This window comes from Falco rusticolus, chromosome 4, assembly GCF_015220075.1.
Source record: "Falco rusticolus isolate bFalRus1 chromosome 4, bFalRus1.pri, whole genome shotgun sequence".
NCBI lineage: Eukaryota > Metazoa > Chordata > Aves > Falconiformes > Falconidae > Falco > Falco rusticolus.
Window position 1 is genome coordinate 26810433 of NC_051190.1, and position 26953 is coordinate 26837385.

A 26953-nucleotide genomic window follows, 5' to 3' on the forward strand; every position below is an offset into this window, starting at 1 on the left:
TTATATTACATTATATATAATTACAGAAGCTCCTAATTACGCATCACAATTTCTAGGCAGTCTAGCAAATGCTGTGCTTTCCAGAACGGCAATTCCTGAAGTGAATAGTAAATCAGCTCTTGCTTGCCACTGATTTGAAACTTTAACCTATAAATTAAATTAATAAGAGACAAAGGCTCCTTTTGTGCATTTGCAAGCCTGTAGGATTTTACAAATAATAGGACTGGAAAGTGATTTATATTCCAAGATTAAAGGTCAGTTTGGCGCACACGACTTTGGAGCAAAACACCACAGCAGAGACTTACTATTAACTCATTCGTACACCATCCTAACACCGTGGTGTTCTTTTTACAGAGTTACGACGGCTTGCTGTGAGCACTGTAATAGTTGAAAGACAGAAAAAAAAAAAAAAGAAAAGAAAAGGCATTGGCAAAAATATGTGGAATTCTTCCCCATCTACAGTAGGGAGGAAAATGTGTATGGGAATAGTATCGGGCCACCAGCCTCCTGATCACTGGAGTGACATTACCTGTGTGCTGCAATTTAAGTCAAGTAGATGCTCAACACAGCAAGTTTGGAAACACAGAGAACTGCACGGAAACAGCATAAATTAAATGTAAATAGAAGGTACACAAATAATTCAAACTTTTAACAGCAAAGAGCAGGGCTCTGTTATTTCTACAATTCTGCCAATGGCTGGTCCTTCCCCTGGACAGACCAGCATTTCTGTGGAAATAAAACTTCCAAGCTGAACTTAAAGCTGCTGGTACCTACAATAACTAATACAGCGTTAACCTGAGAATGGGAAGAACTCCTGATAGTTATTCCAGCGAGAAGATCCTAGTAAGAGACCTGAGGAGGAGAGATGCATGAACACACCCACCACTGGGAATGCAGCTTCTTCAGCAGAACTTTTTTGCGTGTCTGCTCTTTTGTAGGCAACAAATTAAATCTTTTAGTTATTAAATTAGGACTGATCTATTATGTGAAAATTAATTAAATGACTTACACATTTAATAGCCAAAGAAAGAGATGAAACAGTAGCACATTTTCATAATCTCATGAAAATGTAATCTGATGTCCAAAGAAGAAAGCACCAGCTTGTAAACCAACACCTTATTTGTTTAAACTCTATCTGCAATTAAAAGCATGTCATTATTTTGCTTTCCCTGGAAAAGCAGATGGTGAGTATGTTTTTTGGATAATTTAATTGTATGTTGGAGCTCTGCGTACACCATTTTGCAGCTGATACTATGTGAAACTGCAGCATTGGAGTTTCAGTTTCGGTTAGACTTCTGGACTGTTGAGAGCAAACATTACAGAAAAAGAAGAGAATGAAATTTTGGCAGACACCAACAGCTTGCATCATCCCAATGGTCTCTGAAGCAAGGGAACTGGAATGGTGGCTAATCCCCTACGAACACCGAGGAAGGTGGGAATGGATGAGAAGACCAACTCGCCTGCTGGCAGACCAGAAAAGACAGCTTATGATGTCCAGGCATGCCACGAAGAATGACAAAAATTCAGTGTATTTAGTGCCATGGAGACTAGTTCTGACCACCTGGAGCAGGCAGGGGCGGCTACACCTGGGTAAGGGCTCTGGGCAAGGCCTGAGGCAGTCCCACGCTGGCCACCAAGGCTGCCCCATGGTGGCAGAGGGGCCAGGCCAGGCAGCCAGTCCCGCCTGGTGGATGTGGCGCTGGAGCCTGGTGGATCAAGATGCCATAGTAGAAACGGAGGAGTTACTGACACTGTGTCAGGGAGGCCAGCTGAGCAGTTCCCTTCCATAAAGCAAGAGAGATAACAGACACATTATTTGGAAAGACTAGCAATTTCTTAGAAATCTTAGAAGAAAGACTTAAATTTTCTTCTACCATTTCCCCCTCTTGCTTCTGTCTTCCAGATAGCACCAAGATTTGTCATCTTCTCTTCGCACAGATTTCTTAAAACACACCATTAACTAGCTCATAAATCCACAATTTAAATAATTATCAGAGCATTGCCTCTGTTATCTTCAAAGCTGACAAACCTCCTGGGTCCTGAACGTTTCATGAGAAGCAGATTATTCCCCACAGTCTCTGGGAGGCAGAGGGGAACGATGGGCTCCATCATCCTGTCCGCTGGAGAAGGCGGCCAGCAGAATAAAAGCCACGTACAGGGCCAGAGTATGGAGAGCTGATTAAGTGGCTGCAAGGTGGGTTGCATGGATTAATCTGATTAGGATTAAAAAAAGACCAAATGGATGGAGGGGAGAGGAAAAGAGGAGAATATCTAAGGCAAGTGATGAGGGTCCTGGGTGGTCTGTAAATGAGTTTGAAACAGTGGGAGAGTGTAATGAAGAGATGAAATCCAATAGTTGTACAGGAAGCTTTCACCAGGCTTAAAACAAATCCTTAAGAAAAACAGAAAAGAATCCAGGAAGAGGAATTGTATTACTGCTGAAAACGGTATTGGCATATTCCCAATGCATTTACAGTGTGTGACTGACAGTTCTGCTGCTGATCCCGGCAGCGGGGAGGGATAATGTCTTCCTACGCTTCAGAAACCTCAAAAGGCTCACAACAGAAAGGTCCCTGGGGGGCATTTCCACTAAACTTTTGCTAGTTTATCCTATTTTGTTCTAATATTGCTGGAAATCGGGGGAAAGCTAGGGCAACCGGTGGGATGCAGTGGGTTACCCAAGTGGCAGGTGCCACTAACCTGCTTGGCTTATACCAAAGTGAGAACCACTTTGCTTTAATTTGTTTTAATACTATAACTTCTGGTGAAGAAATGAGCAGAGAAAGGCGGTTCCTCAACTACACTGAAGAGATAAATAAAATCCAGCAGCAAAACGGGTGCTTTGCCACCCATAGTGGCCGGTGCCTGGGAGGGATCACTTACTGCGTGCTTATCCCATCCCTCCAGATCCTGCCGTTACGTTTCCTTTTAAAACTATTTTGAAAGTTTCTCTCTCAGCACCTGCTTACGTCCAATTTACTTCAACAGTATGTGGTTTCCTGAGCCTGGGCCAAAGATGCCGGGTCTGCTTTATGATGCTGATTTGCAGCTCTACCTTTTATTTTGATAGTTCTCTGAACAGACACTCCTCCCCCTTCTCCTGAATTCACTGCCAGCATCCCGGTCTCGATGAAGACGATAGCTGAACTGCTGCTGACTTTGAGGTGGTTGGGAATCCACTTACCATTTGCCTGTCATGTTTGCTGCTCAGAGTAATACAAGCCAGACTCCTGGACCAAACACTGGCTGTCAGTAAACCTACGTTCTCACGAGTGCCTGACTCTGGGAAGCAGCTTCCCTGCCTGGAATAAAATATCACCTACCACGTCTCTGCATGTAGGAGAAATCTGCTTTTGTTCTGCTTAAGGTCCAACATTATTAATCACCCTAGTTCTGGAGCATCCTTTGACTACAAAAGACCTGTAGTCCTTTTCACTTTTTAAAAAGCAGCATGACTGGGCGTAGGAGTCAGTATTTATCGTTATGTCTTCTGAAATTGCAGCTCCACAAGGATGGTTACACATCTGAAAATTTACTGCTTCACAGCTTTCAAGAGCTCAGCCCTCATTTTCAGAAGCACTGATCATCTGCAGCAGAACCTGCTGCCAGTGCCCAAACTCTGGCAAACCAGGCCTCCTTCCGAGAACTGCTCAGCTGGAAGTTATATAGTCACTGATCTCTGCTTGTGCTTCTGCCAGTAAACCCGACCTGTGCAAACCTAGCAATACCCATCTTCCCAAGCTGAGCACAAAAATTCCACCTTTAAAAGCATTTGCTCCCTCTCTTCTTCAGTGATGTGCACATTTAACTATTATTAAAACAACAGAGCCCAGCCCCAATTTGGGAATGACAAACATTTCTAGCAATCTGCATTCAAAGACATCTTGCATTCAATACAGAGCACCTGGGATTCATCTAAAAACCTGTCTCGGATAGAGACCTTCTTGCAGCAGCCTGATACAAAATCCAGATACAGCGTAATAAGCTTTTGATGTCGTGTTGACATTTATCTGCCAATATTATTGCTTCATGCACTTACCTTATGATGGATCTTGTTACTTAATTGATCACAGGCAAGGTCAGGAATTAGCCCTTCTTCTAGTGCTAGCACTGACATCATGCAAATCACCAAAACCCAGAAGAAAGCACCTAATCCTCAGCTTCAAATCCCCACTAAGCAGCCCGTCAATATGTGTGAACGAGGACAAGTGGTTTTTCAATTATACTCCAGAAAGGTCATTTTTCAAAACTTATGACTAAAAGGGAAAGAAAAAAAAGAGAAAAAAAAAAAAAAAGCTGAACACAAATGCGCTCTTCCTTTTGCAATCAGTCGCCCCAACTCAAAGAACCGTTTGCTTTTACAACAGGAGATGAAAACAAACCGCATTTAGAATCCACAGTGGGCAGAATGTCATTTTGCCCTTGCTCTCCTTACAGAGGACTTGGCAACAGAGGTTCAGGTTCCACGTGGCAACTTGTCCAGGGAGGACAGAGATGGACCACAACTCACTTCACTCGTATTCTCACAGAAACACGTCTTCCAGAGCACAAATTTTACTGTTTCAAGTAATGGCAAGCTGTGAGCAACTCCAGAAACCTATGGCACATCCATCAAATCCCACAGTCACTTTTTAAAACCCTCCCAGCTGCTGAGGGCAGACAGTTGTCCCGGGCTCATAGCCACATGTCCAGCAGTGTTGACCTCACCCCAGGGCCTGGAAGCACCGACTGCAGGACTCCCACACCCTTTTCAAACGCTTTTCGAAAAATCTGTCAAATTTCCCCATGACACGGCTGCACCTTGCCTCTCCTCCAAGCCTCAGCCTGACCTCGGTTACTCACCTGCTGCGACCCAGCATCTCCTGTCCCTAGGGGAACCAGCAAAATCCAGCAGCAAAACTAGGCAATTAAACATCCTGCACGGAAGAAGGCATGGAGATGCAAATTGTTCTGCATTCAGTGAAACAAAATCAGATCCTTCCACACCAGCAAGGGGGAAAGGTGCCAACCAAGCGGCTCAGCCGCGCTGTGCCAGAGACACAGAGGTGGGTTCTTTGGTTTCCCCTTGGTGGCTGTTGGAAGGGGAAGATCTGTGCTTCCCCAGAAGACATCGGTTTTGGAAAGCCCACCTATCAAACCTGAGCTCCCATAGCTAAGTCAGACCTGGGAGTTCATCATTTTGTTGGCCTTAATAATTCATTAATGTGACCATCAGCCCTGCCAGGATCCACCTTTGTCATCTTCAGACTGGAGAAAATTCTGTGAAGGGCCAATGATTGTAAACTTAGGATGCTACATATTTCATAAGGTTCTTAAAAAGAAGACTGCCAAAACGCTTTGCATGGATACCTCTTTTAAATATTCTTGTTTTCTGTTTAATTCAGCGTTGTTTCCCTCATATTGATTTGTAACTTTAAAACACACATTTTGAGCATGAGATCTGAGTACCTGCTCCCCTGTTTGGAACATTTTTGCTTCCAGCAATGCAAACTGTTGGAATAAAGCCCATCCAGAGACATCGGGGATCATGGAAGCAGATCATTTTCTGATTTATCAAAACAAACCGCTAGATACTATTTACTTTTTGTTTCATAATAGGTTGGAAAAAGCTAGATGAAAAGTCTAACAAGGTCTAACACAGTGAATAGAAGGGAGAAAAGCAATCAAGAGGCAGTTAAAGAGCAGTTAGAGCTTCCTTCTCATCCTTATCAGCACAGCTATCAGTCAGCAAGCCCCTAATTAGGTACAAAAGACATTGTGCTCGGGAGAGCTTCTCCAGGAACTGGAGACCTGCCATATGCCAGAAGCTGGAGCACTGACTGACAGCCTCTATTTAAGAAAAACAGTTACAGAATAATTAGCGACAATTTGTACAAATCAGAAGAAGTGACCTTTGTGGCTGCACAGTGTCTTACATAAAGAACAAAGCTTTTCTCAGCAGCACTGACAAATTCAGAACTAAAGTGTGACTCAGTTATAAAAGTAGAGGCTGGTTCAGCAAAGGCCTTCAGACCTCCCTGCTTTGTGGCCACCAGCCCATCCGGAGCACCTACAGACAACTCCGCAGCAGGGAAGCAAACCCAGGGTCTTACTTCCAATGCTGACAAAAATTTGCTTTGGGAGCGGGTTTTTGTTTCCCTTTGCCTTTATCCCTCTGCCTCAGTAGTAAGTTTGACTTCCTAGCCTGGTTTTCTGCAGCAAAGGATGCAAATCATCGAGAAACTCTGGGATAAAAGGTGCTCCCTTCAAAGCATCACTTAAAATAAATTATGTTAAAATTAAAAATATAAAATACAAGCTGTTTCAATAGTGGGTGGAAGGGCTGTGGCAAGGTCCCTTGCCTGGTGCATGCCATGGCTCGCACCTCTGCTAAGCGTCACCCAGCACCAGCCCAGCTGCAGACAGGCCGCTGGGACACAAGGGACAGGCTGCTGGGACACGAGGGACCCCCGGGATGTGTTTAACAGCTCCCGCACAGTGTCAGCGCAAAGCTGGCAGAGGAGGAGGGCGCCCAGCGGGGCTCTCCTCCACACGCTCGCCTGCCCCAGCAGCTGCTTCGGCAGCTGTTCCTACCAGTTGGTGGCTGAATTTTACAAGATATCTGTCTGTAATTAAAAAGCAACAATACTTTGGCAGCCATTATAAAAATGCATCACTGGATTACATCCCACAGGGAGCACTTCTGCAGTGGAGTAAGGGGAGACACGCTAGATGTGACCATGTAGGACTCCCCCCTTTCTAAACCCCTAAGATTATCTGCTTAACTGCTCTGCCAAGACCACCACCAGCATCCAAAACAACGGGCTCCGTTTGGACCAGCTGCAGGTCAGAAACGCTCGTCTCCTGCCCGTGCCACTCAAACCCACCCTGTGCCTGACATATGGTTGCAAGGTGCTCCACAGAGTAAGCGCCAGGGTTGGGGAGCTGCAGGTTTGGTGGGGAGATTTTAAAATATGGGTCTTACACAAGAGGATTTTCTCCATTTGGAGCATGTTAAGACATTGTGCTTGTGCCAGCTAAGCAGCACACCCAGAATTAGCAAAGCTTGAGCCAGATAAAGCTTGGCACGGGAGTGAGTGGTAAGAGGCCCCTGGGGAGCAAGTTGGTGCTTCCTGGTCCTTCCTGGCTCCCAGACCTGGTACCTACTAACATGCCCAGGCAATGTCCTGCAGGCTGTGCAAGCTCCAGAAACACCCTCGAGTGGCACAGAACCTTCCATAGCAGACTTTTTCCTGGTGCACATGGCAGCCTGGCTATGGCAGGGAGCTGTGGCTCTCCACAGGTGGTGAAGGATGTCCTCTGGAGCAGACAGGGACACATAGGGCAGTGGGACAGGCTCAGCTGCATCCCCCAGCTCGCACAAGGAGGGAACCGAGGCTGCCTTCATCTTCTCCCAACGGGCGGGATGCCGCAGAACGCCGTGGGATCTGTGCCATACGCTTCAGTGGAAGCAGAGATCTAGCTCCAGTCTGCAAACCGCTGCACACATATTTGTAAACCATTGTGTACACAGTAGATAAATGCTTAATAATCATGATGACAAACAGACCTAAAACCCAGAAGCAGCTTCCCTCCGCACGAACTGCATCAGGAACAGGTTCCACTGAGCAAAAGCCTCCCTTTTATCGGGACTTCTTAGAGGGGACAAAGCCCATCTAACCACAGGCAGCACTGAAACGATGGCAAATCCAACAAATGATAACTAAAGCCCGTGGCACCTCAGACCCCAGGACTTCACCTGCCAGCCACCACCCACGCATGTCCACTTCCACACGCTAACGTGGACACGGCTGCACTGCAGGCACCTGGAGCCCTGACCTGCACACAAACCAGGGTGCAAACAAACAACCCACCTTGGAGCCTCTGGCCGCATTAGAAAGGAAACTAATGCAGGAGGAGGTTAAATTCCATGGTGTCTTGCCAAATTGGGATTACAGTTTGGGAGTCCTGGAACCCAGAGCCATGATTAATCTGCTGAGTGCTTCTACCCTGACCTCTCATCTCAGCCTCCAGGTAGTTTCCATGTGCCAGGCTGTGCACGGTGGTGTAGCAAAGTCATCTCCATCAGCATCTGCCTTTCTCTTCTACACTTACTGGAGCCCATCTGCTCCTCAGGGATCAGAGGAGAGTGAGGCTGGTAGGAAAATACCTTTCCTATGTAAACCATGCATTCTGCCGTTTCCCTCTCCAAATTACACAGCGTCACAGATCGTAAGCCCTCTAAACAGAGGGTCTTCAGTTGAGGAACAGATCTCCATAAAGGCTGGGATTAAGGCCCTGCACATTAGAAAGGAAAGAGCGAGGAAAAATACGCTCCGTTTAATTACCCAAGCCATAACAACATTTTACTATTTTATACACGATTCCTGACAAAAGTGGAAATGTTATTTTCCACGAGCATAGCTGCTGGTTCTACTACAAATAAATAGTCCAGGGCACGCTCACCACGCGAGAGATGGAGGCCATGTGTTTTCATTAATTCTCTTGGCAGAGAAGCCCATGTAGATTTTGGACTGCAGCTCAGGACTGGAACGGGAGAGCTGGGGTGGCCAACATACATCACAGCAGACTACATTTGGCCCAGGTCCACATACGAGCTGGTCCAATACCCAGTTTTATCATCCTAATTACGAGCAGATTCCCGCTCCCTCCCTCCCTCGCAGAGGTATCTTCAGCTTCACCTTTTCCTTCCTCTCTCTGGCTGGTTGAAATCAGCAGGTGAATCGCAGTCCTTTGTCGTTACCGCTGGTAGACAAAGTTTGGCCTCTTTCATTTTCCTTTTATTGCAGCTTCTTTTGTGCAGATTAAAATAATTGATATTGATAATGTGATCTGCCCCCTACCCCTGTTCCCAATTACTTGCACAGGCTGGGGATCCTGCATTATGGATATGACAGGAATGGTCTTAATTAGCCTTCTGGGCTACAGAACTGATTCTGGTTTTGATTTGAAATATTTGGGATTATGCAGGCTGACTGTTGTGGGCTGGGGTCACCAGTGGAGCTGGCTGGGGGATGCTGGGGGGCTCGCTTTGAGCTGGCTTTTCTCAGACTGCTGCCAGGTGCCTGGCAGCACACCGAGCAGAGCCCTCACGTTGCTAGACAAAAACGAAGGACGATTTACTGCAGCTGCCTTTGTGTTGGGGATTAAGAATGACAGCACCGAAGGGTCTTTGCATCCCAAGTTTCACTCGGATTGAAGCAGGACACGGATGGTCCAACATGAGCTGACCAAGTGGCAGCCTTCGTAAGAGATCGCCCTTGCATTCAGGGCATGAAACCCCACTGAAAGCAAATGGTAACAACAAACCCAAGAGCATTACAGCTGAAAGGCACATACAGCTTTCTGGACCTGCAAAATTCCATTTCAAAATATGCAACCAGTTAACTCAGTCACAGGAGTGAGAAGTAAAGGTGTCGGCGCCTGGGAAACGGATAGATTTTTTTTTTTTCTTATTTTGGTGAGAGGAATCCCAATCCCGTAACAGGATTGTTAATGTGCTCCCTGGCACTCACACGCAATTCTCTTCACACAAGGGTGGAAAGAGAAAGGTCCTGTACAAGCGTCCCTGTTTCCACTGCGCAGCGTGCCTACCCCGTAAAAAGTAATTCATAGGCAACACCTTGGAACATGTTCTGCAGGTCAGAGAAGTCAGGGTCTGCCAGGTTTAATTGGAAGGGGGAAATGGTTTCCAGACGTGATGAGGGTCCGCTAAGAATGTCACCCCAAAGGTACATCTCCAGGGGCTGACAGCTCAGGCCTGCTAGCTGAAAATAACTGTGTGGTGAGGCACGAAGACGTCCCCAGGTCTCACCCAGACGGGACAAGCGCAGCACCAGAAAGCGCAGCAGGCTGGGATGTCGCAGCCCCACGCTCACCCACTCGTTAGACAGACACAGATCACAGAGCAGAGGCGTTATAACGTAGGGTGCCGGTTTCTGTGGCTGCGAGGTTAATCTAGCAAAGGGAATATTGCTTCAGTACCGCTTACTTCATTAAATCAGGGCTACTCGCTCAGTGGAGCATTGCAGTGTGCAGAAATTTCTTTGTTTTTAAACACTGTTTATACAAAACGCAAATGCAAAAAAAAAAAAAAAGGTAAAAAGAGAGAGGAAGCTGAGCTCCTCTCTCTGTAATCAAAGAGGAGACAACACTCAGAGCCAGAATACAAACCACAATTTATAATCAGAATGCAATGTAATCACTGGAACAGATGTCAAAAGATAAAACCGTATAATTCTGAATTGCCAACGATTAGTATTCTGCATCTTGGAGAGCACCGAGATGCTCTATTTCTGTCTACATATGTCTGCATTTTGGAAGCATAAGCAGAAAGTATTCAGCACAATGCTACAGAAACTCCTTTTTGTTCCTCTCCTGTAGCATTTGTACAGAGGAAGTTCTCAGTGAGGCTCAGGCTTGTTCCTGAATCAGTCCATGGTGGGGAGGGGAGGGAAGGAGAGAAATTGGTCTTTTAGGACTGTGGTTGGGAAAAACAGCATCACCAAGCTGGCACGTGGACATTGACTGTGTTGCCAGAGACAGAAGTCTATGATAAACAAAGAAAACATGGAAAGCTGCCTGGCAGAAAAGGTTAGAGAAAATTTTTCTACCAAAGTAAAACAGACAAGAGAAATTAGTTTCAATGTGCAGATCGCTCACCTCATAGTGATAATCCATGCAAGTTAACTCTCTCCAGCAGCGATCTCCTCGAATTTTAATCAGCCCCTGGAGGGGGGGGAAGACAAAAAATACTGTCACAAATATTTTATTTTACTTTATCTTGTATGTCAAGGTATTATCTCAATATGCCAAACAATCTAGTTACACTACAGGGAGAGCCTGTAAGGGCAGGGAAGCGCAGAACAACCCCCAGGAGACCCACAGCACATCTGACCCCAGGCCCAGTCGCTGTCCCAGAGGAAATGTAAAGCCATGAGAGCTCCAACGTGACTCCTTCTACTACCTGCTTACTGAAAATCTGACAGAAAATCCTTGTGGAATATGCGATGTCACTTAAAAGGGCACTGGAAGATGCTTTACCCGCACCCGAGCTCTGCAGAGCAGCTAGGCACAGCATGGGGCTCCCAGTACCAGCTTCCAGCATTGCTGGGTATGAGGCAGGGGGGCACAGAGGAGCAATAGGAAAAAGCAGCCTCTGCCACTGGGACGACTCTGTACAACAGACTGAAAAGTTACCTGCAGACCTAAACACAGCTGCATTCACAATTTTGAAATCCAGACCCAAATGTCTCCCTCTGGCAAAGCCACCCCTGCTGCCTGCGGAAGAGGAAACTGACACAGACTGGGATGAGGACCCCGCAGCCTCACCAGCCCTGAGCTGGATACAGAGATGCAATCAAAGTAATTAGAGAAACAAAAGAGGAGAAGGGGAAGGAAGCTGACAGATCTAAACACAGATGAATGTGCTAATGACAGGTCTACTTCACCTTAGGTTAGAGGTTGGCAATGAAATAAGCAGGTATCAGCAGTTGCTGTGCATTGATATTTCAGGGCAACAAAAGGGTGAAATTTCCAAATCAGTGGGTCCATTCCAGGGCTGGCAGTAATATTGGGATTAAATTTCTTTGCCTTAGTGATGAAGAGTAGAAAGGAATCAGTCGTCCACAGCAGAAAGGACACCTGGCCAGGGACGAGCCTGCTAGCAGGAAGCCTTGCAATCAAGCCGTGCCAGCCTGGAGGTATGCGGGTTCAGCCTGACACAGAAAGGTCCCTGATTAGGATCACAATATCCCAAATTGAGGAAAGCTTCACTAGTCAAAAGCTTGAACCAGCTCTATCATCTGCATACAATTAGGGGGTATTTGCCTACCTCTGACATTGCCCCTAATTATAACGTTCCTGCTTTCCTTAGTAGAAAAAATACAGGGAGTTTCTGTAAGGACCCATTACCAGCTATACCAGGAGCATCCTGAAACTTCTTTACATTTGCAGTAGGGAGGGTTTTCCAGAAGCAACCAGTGACCTTTCAGTGCTAAAATCTAAGAACTTGGAGGAAGAGAAGATTCCAGCACTATGGCACATCCTGGCCTATTGGTTTTATCCAGATTGCTAAAAATAATCTTCACTTAGAATCACAGATCTCAAGCTGGAAGGGAACCATGAGGATCTTGCAACATTACACAAAGTTTAGCAGGTTTGGAGCTCAAGAAAAATTCAAAATTCTAGTTAAAGACCCCCCAAAACTGTCCAGACCTCCTAAGTAACTATCCACAGCTGCCCTGCTCCCGGGCTGTACATATGGGCTGTACATATGGGCTGTACAATGCCTTAGAGCCCAGGGTGCTGGGTGTGGGAAACAGAGCTCAGAGCTGAGTCCAGTAACTCCCAACTAGCACAGAAGGGGCCAAATGGGAACAATCATTGGCCGCTTCTCCTGAAACAAGGCATAAAGGCAACCTGGTGGAAGCATCCAGTAGCTGGTTTAGAAACTAACAAAAGACGTACTTTTCCAGACAGCAAATAATTTACTTTATGAGAGACAAAGTACAAATGTGTTCAAAAGGAATTAGACACATTCCCAGAGGACAGGCTGAACACAACCTCCTCCCTGGGGAGCCCCTAAACCACCTGGGTGCCAGGAGCTGCCCCCTGCCCCAGAAGATCACTTTATGTTTTATATTCCTCCCCAAGCATCTGTTAATGGCTGCTATTAGAGACAATGTAAGAAGTTAGCTGGACTTTGGGCTTAACCCAAGATAGACTTTCTTAAGCAAACAAAGATCCACAAAAATAGTTACAAGCTCATTTGGCAGGTAAATTAATAGGAAATAGGCAGCCTTCTTGGTCTGAGCCGTATACCAGGTAATATCTAGATGTGCATGCCTTTGTGAATAGGGGCGACCCCAGCAGCCTTCAATAGGGCCATTTACAGCCTTAAATCATACCTGTTATCAGGCACATTGCTGAGTTCAAGCAGATTTCACCCCATCTGCTGTTCCAAATTATTTTTCCTTTTTTTTCCCTAGTCATTAAAAATTGAAACCTTTTTCACGCCAATGCTAACTGAAAGAGGACAGTAAACAGAAACTATTACACATTTTCAAAATCTGTGAACCCAGACAATTTACATCCTGCATTTTTAGCTAAGAACAAACCTGGCAAACCTGGTTAAAGCAGTAAAAGCCCAAACTCCTCCATGGCACATCTCACGGAGCAGGATGAAAGTCCCCCCCATTTGTACACAATAACATCCTGTGGTCAACGAAGAAAACGCCAGACAGACAGCATGGGCACCACAAGCATCAACCACCAGCTGCAGGAAAAGCATCACCTCACAGAGGCAAATGCCAGAGATGCAAAAGAACAAATCAATGCCACCATAACCAGCAAGGAAGAACAAGGAGATACAGTAAAGGGTAACCATTATTTTACAGAAGCGTTTGATAAGGTAGATAGCAATAAGGCAAAGGTTTCTGCAGCGTCTCACACAGCTCTGCACAACACAGGAAGAAGGAAGGGTACCACCGCAGCATAATGCACACTCCATCCCTGGAAAGCAGGTGGCCTGTGGGATGCTGGTACCCAGCACATCCCTGCTGGCCTTCAGACCTGGCAAACTCCCCGAGAGCTACACTGAAGCCTAAGCACTGAACCTGGCAGCAGCCTCTGGAGAAAAGAGGCACCCTCAAACCTCACACATGCTGTCGTCTTACACAGGCTGCAGTGGGAACGGCTCGGGGGTGGCTCCACACATGGCTGAGAAGGTTCTACACCAGGAGCTTAGACCAAGAAATACCTCGGCCCAGGAGGTCTCCATCTCGGCATCACCATGAAAGGGCCACCCCCCACCAGCACCACTCACAAAAAAACCCCAAGCAGAGCTGGTCCAAAAGGCACGGGTAAAATCACAATGGATGCAAAGTGTATAAATCGCGACTTGCAGGACGGGAAAGCAGAGCGGTGGGTACCAGTGGCTGCTCTGCAGTTTTACTCTCTAGCGAGTTATTCAGCAGATTCTGTCACTCTCTTTTCCATCACTCTGCAAGGACTGGAGCAGGGGAGGCAGGGACAAGACAGACTCGCTGTCAACAGCACGGCTTCATCTCCCCCTTTCTGAATCATCCGCAGCTTGCTCTGCCCCTCAAACCTTTTCTAAAATTACAGGATACGTTGATAGCATCTCACAGGATGTGCCTGTCAGTGGCAGGACAAATGCTAAGAAAGGCTCTGTGCAAGAATGCTGGAATATTAAAAAAGGACAGCTATCTTGATGACCTTCCCTCCTACCTTGCCCAAGCTGTTATCAAGCTCTATTACTCAGCAGGGATGATTAAAACAAGTATATGACAGAAAAGCAGCATACTGAAAATCAAAATCTTTCCTGCAATGAGTCACTAAGGCAGTTAATCACATTTTGTTTACTATAAAGCTTTCAAACAAGAAAGTCACTTAAAGCTCTTAATATCAAATCTGTTTTCCAGCACAGAAAACGCCCACACTCATAATTAGGGGGCGTTTCAAGTCTTCTTTACACTGCTGCTGTCTTCAAGTCCACTTCCACTCCCACACTGGCATGTGAGATTTCCAGTTTTCAAACGAATTCGTACCAAGAAACAAGAGCATGCAGTGCATGAAAACCTATCTGCTCTGCAGCTTCATCTCTGCTGAGGACGACGATGAAAGGAGAGCGAACCATGGTGGCTTGTTAAATAACCCTGCCGTGAGGAGCTGTGGATCCCTGGGCATGCATACACCAGCGAGCTCTGACATACCATGCTGCTCCATGCTGGGATGGACTCTGGTTTTACACACTCTCCCCAAATTATCTGGCTTCTGCTGATGTTTTTGGAAGTCAGTTCCTGGTGTCTTGAAGATGCAAACTTCATTTGAGAAATCCAAGTGAGCACAGGAGGACAGAAGGAGGAAGGGAGGAAGCGAGGATTCCCACATCTGCTGGAGTTTCACATTCACTGGATTTCTCTCAGTCTGCTAACAATTCCCAATCCATTTTCAAGATTTCTCCATGTATATTGAACTGGCCTGGACACCACAGCTGTAGCAGATTACGCTGCCATACCACAGATCAAAGCACAGGGAAAAATCCCCATCCCCTGCTTGAAGACAAGCAGCAGCTAGTGCACCTCTGATGTTCCCCAACTGTCCTCTTTTTGAATGAGGAGAGGACGCACGAGGGACCAGAAGGAAAAGGAGCCAGGGGGCAGAGCATGGGATGACCCCGTGAGACTCCAGCAGACCTGGAAGACCCTCCTGTCACTTGGATACATGCTACAAACATCTTGCAAGAAGTATCGTGGGGGCAAATATTAAGCGGAGTTCAAGAGGTGAACAATATGGACAAATTAAATGGAGAACAAGGAAAGGAAAAATATTTTTTTATTATTATTATTTTTTGCAGCACTCTGGAGAGCAGGGCTCACATCCCCAAAACGGCATTTCTGTTCCATGCTTGCAGGGCACTGCTGTTGGATCTCCCACCTCCCGCGACCTCCTGGTAGTGTTGCTTCAGCAAAAAGGGAAGGAGAAAAAAGGAACAGCCCATCTCCAGGCTCTAATGCAGCAAGGCACTCGGGTTTGAGCATCTGAAACAGAGATCCACGGATCAGCCTTAGGTGGGACAGACTCACGAACAAACTTGGTGTTTCGTTGTGTTATGGCTGTGCTGGAGGCAATGCCTGGCTGTGAGAAAGACCAGGATGGAAAGGTTTTAACAAAGGACTTTTCCACTAATTTTGGGTGGCATTTTTTGAGAGTAGGTTCTGGCTGATACCTTCAACGTCCAGGAACATATAAAGGCATTTAGAACGTTCAGCAACTTCCAGGCAGCTGCTACCACAAACATGCTGTACCATCCTCCAGCTTAATTGCGCTCTCACACACATGTACAAGTCTCTAGGTTTTGTGACGATTAAGTTCAAGGTTCAGGAAGCAACCGAAAACAAGCGACACTTGCAGAACCCTCTTCATATTTCCCAGTGTTTGGTGTTCTCCATGCCAAGTCTGGTTCCTTACCATCACTCGCAACTTCAATTCCTGACTGGTATTCAAGCTTCTCTAGGTACCACGTGGGTTTTGATACAACATCAAAATGGACCTGTTAGCTCAGCACTAATTAGCACTGACAGAGGTGAGGTTGGCTATGCTTACAGGTAGGCAGCAAGCAGAAGAATATTTCCAAGGGCAGCCACTGTTACCTCCTGAGAAATCGCTGTCGTACAGGGATCGGGGTCTTGCCAGCCCATTCACTGAGGAGCTGAGCTCTTCACCGAGCTCCAGTTGCTGGGTGATAAAAAACGACAGCGAAGTGTTCACCCACTGTAACCCGCTTTGAATACTGGACCACATCTCAACATACTAAACCATCCTCACTTTTATGGTCCTTTTTGAAGCATCTTGAAGATGTGAGTACAAGATGACACCATCACAAAGAAAAGGAAAGTCTTTCTCATCCTGCTTTCAGCTCCCTGACTTTTTATTAAACTTGTGAAGTTAGGCTGCCCGCACAGCAGGGGCTGCGTGCCAGCTGGTAATGTCATTACTATTGGTTATCTTCTAAAACACCAACCACATTTCACAAGTCTGAAATATTGAAGAAAACCTCCAGATCTCAGGCAATCTGAAACAGCACCCGACACCGCACTGCATATGGGTATTCGCTACTTGCACAGCAATAGCGCTGAGGAGTTAGTGTCACCTACCGGGACCCCATCGGGTAGGATGCTACACAAACGCAGAACGAAGCCCTGAGCCCCCTGGGTATCCTGTAGCATCATGGAATTGTAGGCTTAATTATGTTGGATAAGGCCTTTAAGATCATCCAGTCCAGCCCTAAACCTAACACCACCAAGCCCAGCTGCATTTTAAATACCTCGCACCAAGCAGGCGCACCCGGTCACGGGGGCTTCCTCTGCCAGTTCAAGTCACTGCTCTTAGTCACAGTTCTCATGTGTACATGGTTTTGTGTTATCGCAGCTTGGTGTAACGCTCCTAATATCGTCAACATGGCAATGTAATAATTTGGGAAACACAGAAAAGATACGCTATAGGTAGCTCGGTGCGCTAACTTGTTTCTCATTTTCTAAATTCCAAAATTACTTGAGAAGTATTTTTTTTCTTTTTATTTTTAAGATGACAAATTTAAGAAGTTTCTTCCTAGTTCTGAGCTAGCAGAGCATCAGCTAAAACCTCAAATTCTGCATTTAGTTTGACATAAGGTTTGGAGACTAATGAACAGGAGACAGGGATTTTTGAAAACATTTTTTACTTTTCCCTTTTTATGATTCACTCCCATCATTAGATAAAACTAAAAAGTGTGTGTGCTGAGTGGGAAGGGAGCAGGAAAACAGCCTCTAAAGTTTATTTTCTTTTCCCAATGACAAAGGCAAACGCATGTTCACATGCTTACAACCCCAGGAAAAAAACCAAGCACCCCCGGAAACGCCGGCTCTGTTTGCATACTGGGGGTGGCTGGAGAGACTTTCAAAGCCCTGCATATCAGAAGGGAAAGGTATTCAGCAATACAAATTAAATATAAGCTAAAGGGAAGGAAACAGGTGGCTAAGTGAACCAGCAATTGCCCTTTCACCTCCATGGCCTTGCTTTGAATCCAGCTCTAACCAGAATTATTAAATTCATACTGATGGGACGGTGGCTACAAAGACACCAGGGTTTGATCCTGCTGGCCGAGCTCACGGCAGCCCCAACGTGCACACCAGCCCCTTCCAGTAATAATACAGCCTGGCCTGGGAAGGGTAAAGTTGAGATCTTTGTCATATTGATTTACAGCCGACTGCAGCTCCAGGCCATTCTGCACACTCAGAAATCTCCTCGCGCTGCTGTCTGCATGAGAACTATAAAATGTTCACCCTGGATTGAATTAGCATCCAGAATGAAATATGTGCTCAATACCTTCTCCCCTACTAAGTTTGCTCCCTTTAGGGCACGGCTGAGGAGCGCAGGGGAGGATGGAGATGCAGCACCTGCTTGTACTTCGAAAACACCAACCTCCGGGGCTCCCAGGCTCTCACAATTAAGGTGCATTAAATCCACCAGCATTTTTCACAGGGGAAGGAAAATTACATTTAGGACCTTTAAAATTTTTTTTATTTATTTTAATGGTGTTCAATAAAATGCCTGGTTTTAATCACCACAGCCACTCTGCCGTCCTCGCTCAGCCCCCATGCGCTTTCCATCCGCCAGCCCCACTTTGCGCCCATGCATTCACACTCATATTTAAATAGCATTTCCCAAGCTCAGCTGATGTGTGCCCTTGGATACACCGCAGGTGTCATGACTGATTTTGTCACTGTACTTTTATTTGTCAGCTATAAATAAGATACCGGCTATGCAGAACAAGACCCCGTTTTGCCTCGAGCATCATCACTAGCTTTGATAGCTTACTATGGTGTTAAAGGAAAGATGACGATGCAGTCACTTGAGCAGATCCACAAGCAATCAGAGGGAACAAAAAAAAAGTATTTCCCAGCAAATTCTTAGCAAAACCCTCACTGCACAACTTCACCCTCCTGCAAGACTTGACCCAGCCAGCAAGGCACCGAACCAGTCCCATTGATAAAACTCAGTAAGCCTGCTGAAAACTCACTATTTATGACTAATAAATTCTCTTTCAAATGCAGTATTTTGTTGAACACATTTGCAAGGTTTGCCAACTGGCAGCCAGGGGACTTTGGGGGTGGAAATCAAAATCACCCCTTCACTCCCACTGAATCAATTCCTGTCCTGCTTGACTGAGTAACCTCACATGCCCCCTCTCTTTCCCCATCACTGAAAGAATATCCAACAAAAGGGATTTCAGGGGAAATTAAGCCATAGAGAGGAAGTTTATGAACAGCTTTTGATTTCTACATTTCTTGAGTTTGATTAAATCGTGGCAGAAATCCCAAACCTAAGGCCATGGCACACAGTGGCACAAGGAATGTAACAGGACTGGGAGGCAGAACCAAAGAGGGATGCAAGCCATTCAGCTGCTGGCTGGGTCCTCCAAAGACAGCTTGCTGCTTGATTTTAGGGTCCTGACATCTGAATTTACACTGTAGCATGCCGAGGATCGCCGCCTTAAAACACAGAGAGGACGAACATGTGATGAGAATGGGTCCTCACTTTTCAACTGCATTTTTTCAGTGAGAGGAGCACATCTGGATGCTGCTCCTTTTTATTGTATCATCCCTATCCCCTGCCATTAGGATTAAGCTGAACACTGAGTTGTGAAGACTGCCTGGTACCTGCTACCACTGGCAGAGGCTCTGTAAGGGGACCCACCCCCACACCCCTCCAGACCCCCAGGAACTGCCCCAGACTTTCTGAATCTGCAGAAGGCTGGGAGTGTGGGAACCATGCAGGTCCATCCCAGGAGAGGCAGAGAGGAGCCCTTCCACCATGTCCATGTCACAGCCACCATGGACACCGAGAAGCACAGAAACCCACCCCCAGCCTCCCCACTCTGAGGGGCCTGTCCAGGGTGTCCACCCTGGATGCAGCTCTGCCGCTCCAGTGGAGGATGCTGCGTACAAGGTCCACGCGGGTCCCCAGCTCCCCCAGACCTCCCACTAAGCTCTCACCCCATCTCTGCCCGCACAGACAGGCACTGCCCACAGTCTTTGCTCTCCAGCTTTACTTCAGACCTCTCCATCTCCTCCCTGTGTTCACCCTTCTTCCAATTGCCCAATTAGCAGACTCCCTTCTAATTAAACCTGCCTATGCCCAAACAAAATCCCCAGCATTGCCCTTGCTCCTTCTCACCCACCACCTCCGCCAGACCCACTTTTTCCCCTGACCCCCTTCCCCAAACGACCAAACCCAAGCACAAGCATCAGTTCAAGATGCACCATCACAGTCAACTCCGTAAGGATTTTACACTTCACATAAGAAGCAAAACATCTCCAAAGAAGACAAACTCTTCCCTTATTTACTTGATGCCAGCAAACATGACTCAGGGACCCCGGGGTGACCCGCCACCCGCCGCTGCGGAGCGATGCAGCATCTTGCCCTGCACACCCTGAGCCATGCAGCTCCTGCTCCGACGCCGCTCGGAGGAAGGGAAGTGGCTGAACTCCGACACGACAAATCCTTCCTTTTCATCTTACGCGGATTGCTCTGCCCAACTGTACCCCTTTCAGGCTGCTGTACTTTGGTGATTCAAAATGAAAAAAAGCCTAAATAATTAAAATGTCATTCAAGCTCTAAGCCGATATGAGTCACTGTTACAAAAAAATATCTTAAAAATTCTTTCAGGAGTGGGGGATAATTATATTCCTCCCTATCTATTGATTTTTCTCTACAATGCAGATGTCAGATTTTCCACGGTTTTTTTTCTTTTTTTTTTTTTCCCTGGAGTGAGTGTCAAGGAGGAACAAAGCACTCTTTGAGACTTTTTCAGCCCAAAATTAATTCTGAAAAAAATGGTACAGACAGGCCAATAGCACGGGAAGCCGAGAAAAAGCCTGGTGACTCAAGCTATGTCTGCAAAACCGCTACTGATATCGGCTATGGTGAGCAGGGTGGGGTACGGGGCACCAGCATTATAAATTTAGAGTCAATTTGAAGACTTTCTTTCTGTGTCTTCACAATACAAAAGATGGGTAAAAAGAAAAAAATCTCAATGACGGCCAATGCTAAATTTTTCTCATAATATAAATATGAGACACTCCAGAGAAATCCTGACCGGTGCCTGGCACTTCACGCGCGCAGCCCCTTGCCAGCCTCTGCTCCCCACAGGAGAAGCAGTTTCGGTACCTTTTGAAAGCCAAACAAGTACCTATGTATGCTGAAGACAAACCGGCTGTAATTTAGAACCCCAAGTTCACAGAAGAGGGAAGAGCTTTACAAAGTTAAAATTAATGAAAAAAAATTGTTTAAGGGCTATAGGACAGGGCTGTAAGGGGACAGTCAGCTATGCCACTCCTCAATCATGCCTGACCCTGGCACCTGAAGCGCTCAGATCTGTGGGCTCCGACACGGTGTCTTTAGACACAAACAGAAACACTAAAGCACTTGGAGTTTTCCTGCTGCTATGCACCGGGTCGCCCAGCCTGCTCCCTGCCTGCCTGCTCCATCTTGCTTCTGCATTTGAATTGAAAGGATAAATCTTGAAAAAAAATCTGGATTTTATTTCAGCCTCAGTAATAAATATCATGGCTAAATGCTCTATTCACCAGGGGAAAGATGCTTGGATGGGTGTGACGCTACAGCAGCAATACATGGCAGTGGCACAGTCCTTCTGCTGGATGTGTAAAACTGCCTCTGAACTCCATGACACTGTTGTATGACTTTTTTTTTTTCTTATATACATCATAACAGACACAATAATTAATTCCCAAGGACAGCAAGGGCTCTAGCTTTTTGAAAATTCAAAACATTTTCTATGGTCCTTTTATGCCCCAAGGTTCGTGTTATGGCTATTGAAATTGTTTGCATACTTTTCAATATTTGCATAATTTATGAGGCCAAATCGTCAATTGTGGAGTGCTCTGGCGCAGGGCTTGCCACAAACCGCACTGGTGGCAGAGGACGGTATTGGGCTGGGTCACCCAGACCCCCTGTGCCCCCCCCAGCCTCCCATCCGCAGGCTCTGCCAGCTGGTTCAGGAAGGATGCTCCGGACCACATGTGCCGCACTGGGGTGTTTTGAGGGGGGACACAGGTGTTAGGCTTTTGGGGAACTTTTTCCTACAACTCTGACAGCAGCAAACGAAAAGCTTTAAAAAAAAAAAAAGCTGTACCTGATGTTCATACAAACCTCTCGTTAAATGAACAGCCGCTAATTCAAACCTCTCCTGCTTCGTCCGTGAAGAGAGACACACATCACAGGCTAGAAAACCTCCTCCTTCACCAGAGAATGACAAGCTTATGGTCCTCAGGTGACACTGCTGTGTAAATTGCTTTATTCTGTACCTTGTGCACCAGTTCAGAGCCCAGAGGCAGCCCTACTCAGGTCCAAGCCTGCGCCAAGATGCTGGCACTTCCTCATCATCAGGAGAACATTAGTTCTGGTCCAGCATAAGCAGATTATAGGACGGGGCTACAGATTCTCTAGAAAAACCCACCTTCACGTGGACCAGCCCCACTGCAGCAGCAGGGATGGGCTTCGGTATGGCCCCAGGACCATATGCCCACAGGACAGGTCCCACCCGCGGAAGAGCTGAACATCTCTGTTCTGCTGCAACGGGCGCAGGCTGGTCCAGCGCCAAAGCTGAACTGGAGTCACCACCAAACGCAACTGTGAAGCACCTCAGCGCGACGGGCTGGAAAACACTTTTTCAGAAAGAGAAGTCACTGGTGTTGATTTTTGTTTTGTTGTATTTGTTGCTGGTTTTTCCCCCAGCCACCAGAAAGACCCTTTGAGAAGCCACCATGACTGCACCAGCATCTGATTGACTTTGAAGACAGCGCTGCGAGGAGTGGGTGAAAGGGATTTTGGAAAGTCCTTGGCATTAGCGGCTCCCTGCCTTTTACAGCCACCGAAGGAACAACAAGTCTTCCTGCCAAGGGCTATTACTAGACAAATGGAGCAAGATCAGAGGCACAAAGGAGGTTGCTAAGGAGTCAAGTGTGGGATCCCTGCAGAGAGGAGGAGGGCTGCAGCTGGGACGGCAAAGGTCAGAACATTGCAGACATCATTTTCCAAAAATTCCCATGAAGCCCCGGCGCGGGAGCCGGGAGCCTGGCCCCGCCGCGCTCGCCTATGAATAATGAGAAAGCCATAAAAGAAAGCTCCCTTTCTTCCCTCCTACCCACGCTAATGTAATAAAACAAATTAGAATAATTATTCTCAATTTCAGAGCCATAATGCCCAGGATCAGGGCATGCTTGTCACTGAAATGACAACTACATCCGTTTGATTCTTCTTCTTTTTTATATTTACAGAGATCACCTAAATTCCAACTTTTATTTTGTTACATATAATGCAATTTTACTACAGGCATCCAGATTCTGTTTGCTTTAAACTCTTCATTATTTTTGCCAGAAAGTTCATCTCCCTTATTAGCTAATCACATCCCCACCCTTTCCAGTAACCTTTAAAATGCCACCCACGTTATGACACTTTTAACAGAATCCAAGCAAAAAAAAACCATGAGAAATTAAGAGTTTAACACGAACCACTAGTTTCTAAAATAATTCACTGCAGTTGGTTAAAAGAAACATTTTTTCTAATAGTAAAGAAAATAAAATATAATTTCAAAAGAGATTAAATACCCAATGAGATACAAACAATCTGGAAATAATTGATCCTTTCTCTGTGAAAACACCTCTCTGTGTGAAAGATGGACAACATGTACTAGGAAGCAATGATGAGAATTTAGTGGAAGGATTGATTGCTAATTATTATAAATCTTTTTGCACTATTTCTTTCCCAAGATTTACAGGAGGAAAAAAGGTCGTTTAAAGTGGTAAAGGGGAAACGTATCTTTTGTGTAGACTTGAAATGCCAGAGGATTTAAATTGTTTTCTAAGTCTCTGGCTGCCAAAAAATGCTCCGGGACTCCTCTGTTCTGCAGTGGCTTCTTCCAGGGATGTACTCGAACAGCTCAGAGAGGCAGAGCTCAAGCTCAGGGGGTTCAGTCTGTAGCTACACTGAGAAAGAGAAATCCAGAAAGTGGTGGGGTGCGGGGGGAAGAGAGAGAAATTTTGTTTACAGAAAGTACACTAAGGGGAGGCACCGCCAAGTCACAAATCACAACCTGAAAAGATGCACTTTGGGTTCCCTAAATTCCCCCTGTGCCCCTCATGACCTTCCACACAACGTACCCTGCATGAGGAGGAGCGGGAGGCGACTCCTGGGAAGGGCTCTCCAATACTGGAAGATAAGGGGGAGAAGGAAACCCCTTCCCCATGTAAGCCCACCCCTGGCTCCCGGTGTGCCATCAGCCCAGCGAGCAGGGAGCAGCCCCTGCAACAGTTTTAAGGGCATCGCACGAGGAAGATGTCAAGGTCATATTATTTTATAAAAATACATGTATATAATTAATATTACCATTATATTATTTCATAACACACATACTAAAGGATGTAATTTCTTGTAGCAAACCTGAGCTTGGGCAACTTAAGCCCAAGCCTCGTGGCCCTGGCCAGGAGCGGAGCCTGTGGGGCACGGACCCATCTGCACACAGACCCCGCCGAATGCTCCCAAGCCCAACACCTGCATCAGCCAGTGATAGATTGGCAGCTTTAAATCTGCATTTCCTTGCTTTGGGCACTTTTAAATTAAAGTGGTAATGTGCTTTAAATCCTGTTTCCCTGCTTTTTCACTATACTCTTCAATCCTTTCCTCCAGAAACTAATCAAGATGTCTCAGACTTATACTCTCTGCTCCAGCCACCTTCCCCGATAACTTATTCCGTATGTCTGTGATCCTTACCAAGACAAAGCTTCACCTTAATTCCCTATTTACTTCCAGTTTCCCAGCATACTGTAACACTACCAGCACTTGAATCCTCCCCACCTCCTTGCTGCATCTCCAGTAGTGATAATTATTTGTACAGAGTGGGTCCTTTGACTAACGTACATGTCTCAGCAGTGCTCCTGCTCTCTGCTAACAGGGCACTGCCAACCCATCCTGGTGCAAAGTAAAATGCTTATTGGAACCCCCTGAGAAAACAACCAGTTCTCCATCAGCAACCAAAACAAGCCATGATGCATGTGCACTGGCTCACCCATATATATGTGACCGTACAGCACCACTGCTCGCACAGCACCAGCATCTCCACCTGGTTACAGCAATGGGAAAAGGACCCAAAGAAGAGATGTGGGAGAGGCAGGTGGAGAGAAGCTCTGGAGGTGACTTCCAAGGCGCATGGTACTGCCCACAAGCAGAGGGGCACTGATGGGTCCTGTCCCTCACAGTGGGTCCACGACCCAAAACCCAGGGAACAACAGGGAAGTGCATGTCTGTCACAGCATTCTCCAAACTATCAAGCTGCAACAAGGCCTTTTACCACCTCATACCAACACACTCTTCATGCCAGTCCCTCTGCTGCCTTCTCCTCATCTCACCTCATCCAGGGCCCACTCTCTCTTCTCTTGCTTCTTCCCCTCTCTGCTTCTTCCTCAGCTGCTCCCCCTTCATTGGTTCTCAACCCTTAACAGAACCAGCCACAGCTGCACCTTAGCTACATCGGCCAACCCACCGCCCCTGAAGCCAACCCACAGCTGTATGTTATCAACGCTAATTAACCCAGCTTCATTCCTCTACACATGTCAGTTCTCCATTTGCTACAGGACACACTAAAAGCGTTTTCCTTTCATTGTTGACCAGGTCTTGAGACACCCCATGCCAGCGACACTGGCTCCGCTCCCTGAGCAAGAGCACCCAAGAGCCCTGGACCACAGCAGGCAAATCCCAGTACCTAGCTGCTCCCAGACCATGGCTCTGCTGCCATGAAACAAGAATGCATCAAGTGTGCAAGAACAAAAGAGTGGGAATCTCGAGGCATTTAACTTTCTTGACTACCAATATTCCCACTGCCATGTCCCTGGCTCAAAGTACGTGTTGGGATGGGATCTGTATTATTAACACAGCAACCACCAGCCTTCAGCTCTGTGTAATACAGAGAACTGCCAGGCTCCACGTTTGTGCCCCACAAAGAGAAAGGCAGAGAGGGAAGAGGCACAGGAGACAGCTTTAAATGGAGATGATGAAAAGCCACATAAATTGCAGCACACCATCACTGTTGGGCACTTCCAGAGGGACCACTCACACCAACAGCATCGTGGCCATCTGCCACGTGCAAGCAGCCGACACGCGCATTTGCTCTGGTGCAAGAAAACTCAATCTCAACTCTTGCTTCTCGTTGGCCTGAAGACCAACCTGACCTAAAGGCATTTCATGTGCCTCATGTTTTACAGGAGTGATACCAGCCATAAACAGATAACGACATTTCCAAGCTGCTTTTAGCACCAGCCCTCCGAGTGCCAGCTGCACCATTGTAGCCACAAAGAGCTACAGTAAAACAGCAGCAGCTCACGCTTCCAGGCAGAGTTCCGTTGCACAACCTTCATCGCTAGCTTCATCTGCGGCAGCAATCCAGGCTTGCACGGCTGATACACACTTGTTCAAAACCTACAGGCATACTTTGAATATCTCCAAACCTGAAATAACGTGGGGCAGGAGGGACGGCACACGTGCAAACACCATCACGCACCCCCGTAAAAACCACTCCTGTCTCCTCCATGCAAAGCTGCCCACTGTTTAACGCTCTCTTCAGTGAAGCCAAAGATGTAATGATGCGAAGACAGATCTTGGCATGGAGCTGGACAGGCCTGAACTCGGCTGCGCACAATTTTAGCAGCTCTGCGCTCGATGAACCCGCTCAAGCAGGAAGGAGCCCCAGCACCTCGCTGGGACGGGCATGGCATACTCCGCCAGACAGGGCTCCCACAGCTCATCCCAGTTTCTTCCTCAACCTCTGGCTCAGCTTGGGACCTGTTTCCCCATCCCAGTCCCTAAGTCATATTTTCTGTCCCCAGCAGTGGGGCAGGTTTTATAGGGGGTTCTTTGGTTGCTTTGCTTTTTGACCTGGTAAGTCTTTGACCTGTCCAATCATTCCCACCATACTTCACCATATCCAGGTGGAAGAGGCGATACTATGTCAAGAGTTAGATATGAACTCGTTACACACCCTGTTTATATCTGCTTTATCAACAGAAAGATGTGCTGATATGAGGAAACAGCCCTACATTTAACTGCCTCTTGACAAAAAAACCCTCTAGTATGAGACTGGAGGAGCCACGTGTAATGAGCAGAGGCAACCCAAAACCAGTGATGAAATCATGAAAGTCATGTCAATGTTCAAAAGCATCAGCCTTTGCAAGTCACAGCTCAGCTCGATGCACACCAAGCTGCAGCCTGAGGCAGCGTGGCATCCCACTGCAAGCTGGACAGGGGGTGTCAAAGCTCACATAACACAAGACCCCAGGGCAGAGATATCAGGAGATGCTCCCAACACCCAGCACTGCAA

General features: G+C 46.7%; 1 protein-coding gene across 6 annotated transcripts in view; it reads right to left on the bottom strand.

Annotated features, from left to right (window-relative positions):
• Positions 1–26953, bottom strand: part of LMF1 (lipase maturation factor 1) — a 218295-nt gene that overhangs the window by 123694 nt on the left and 67648 nt on the right. For all 6 annotated transcript variants that reach the window (XR_005103683.1, XR_005103682.1, XM_037383668.1 and 3 more), the window contains one exon: positions 10663–10728. Coding sequence is in view for 4 of the 6 variants with exons in the window: in XM_037383668.1 (XP_037239565.1) it covers positions 10663–10728 (66 nt within the window). In the remaining 2 variants the exon portion in view is untranslated. The remainder of the gene's footprint in view (positions 1–10662; positions 10729–26953) is intronic.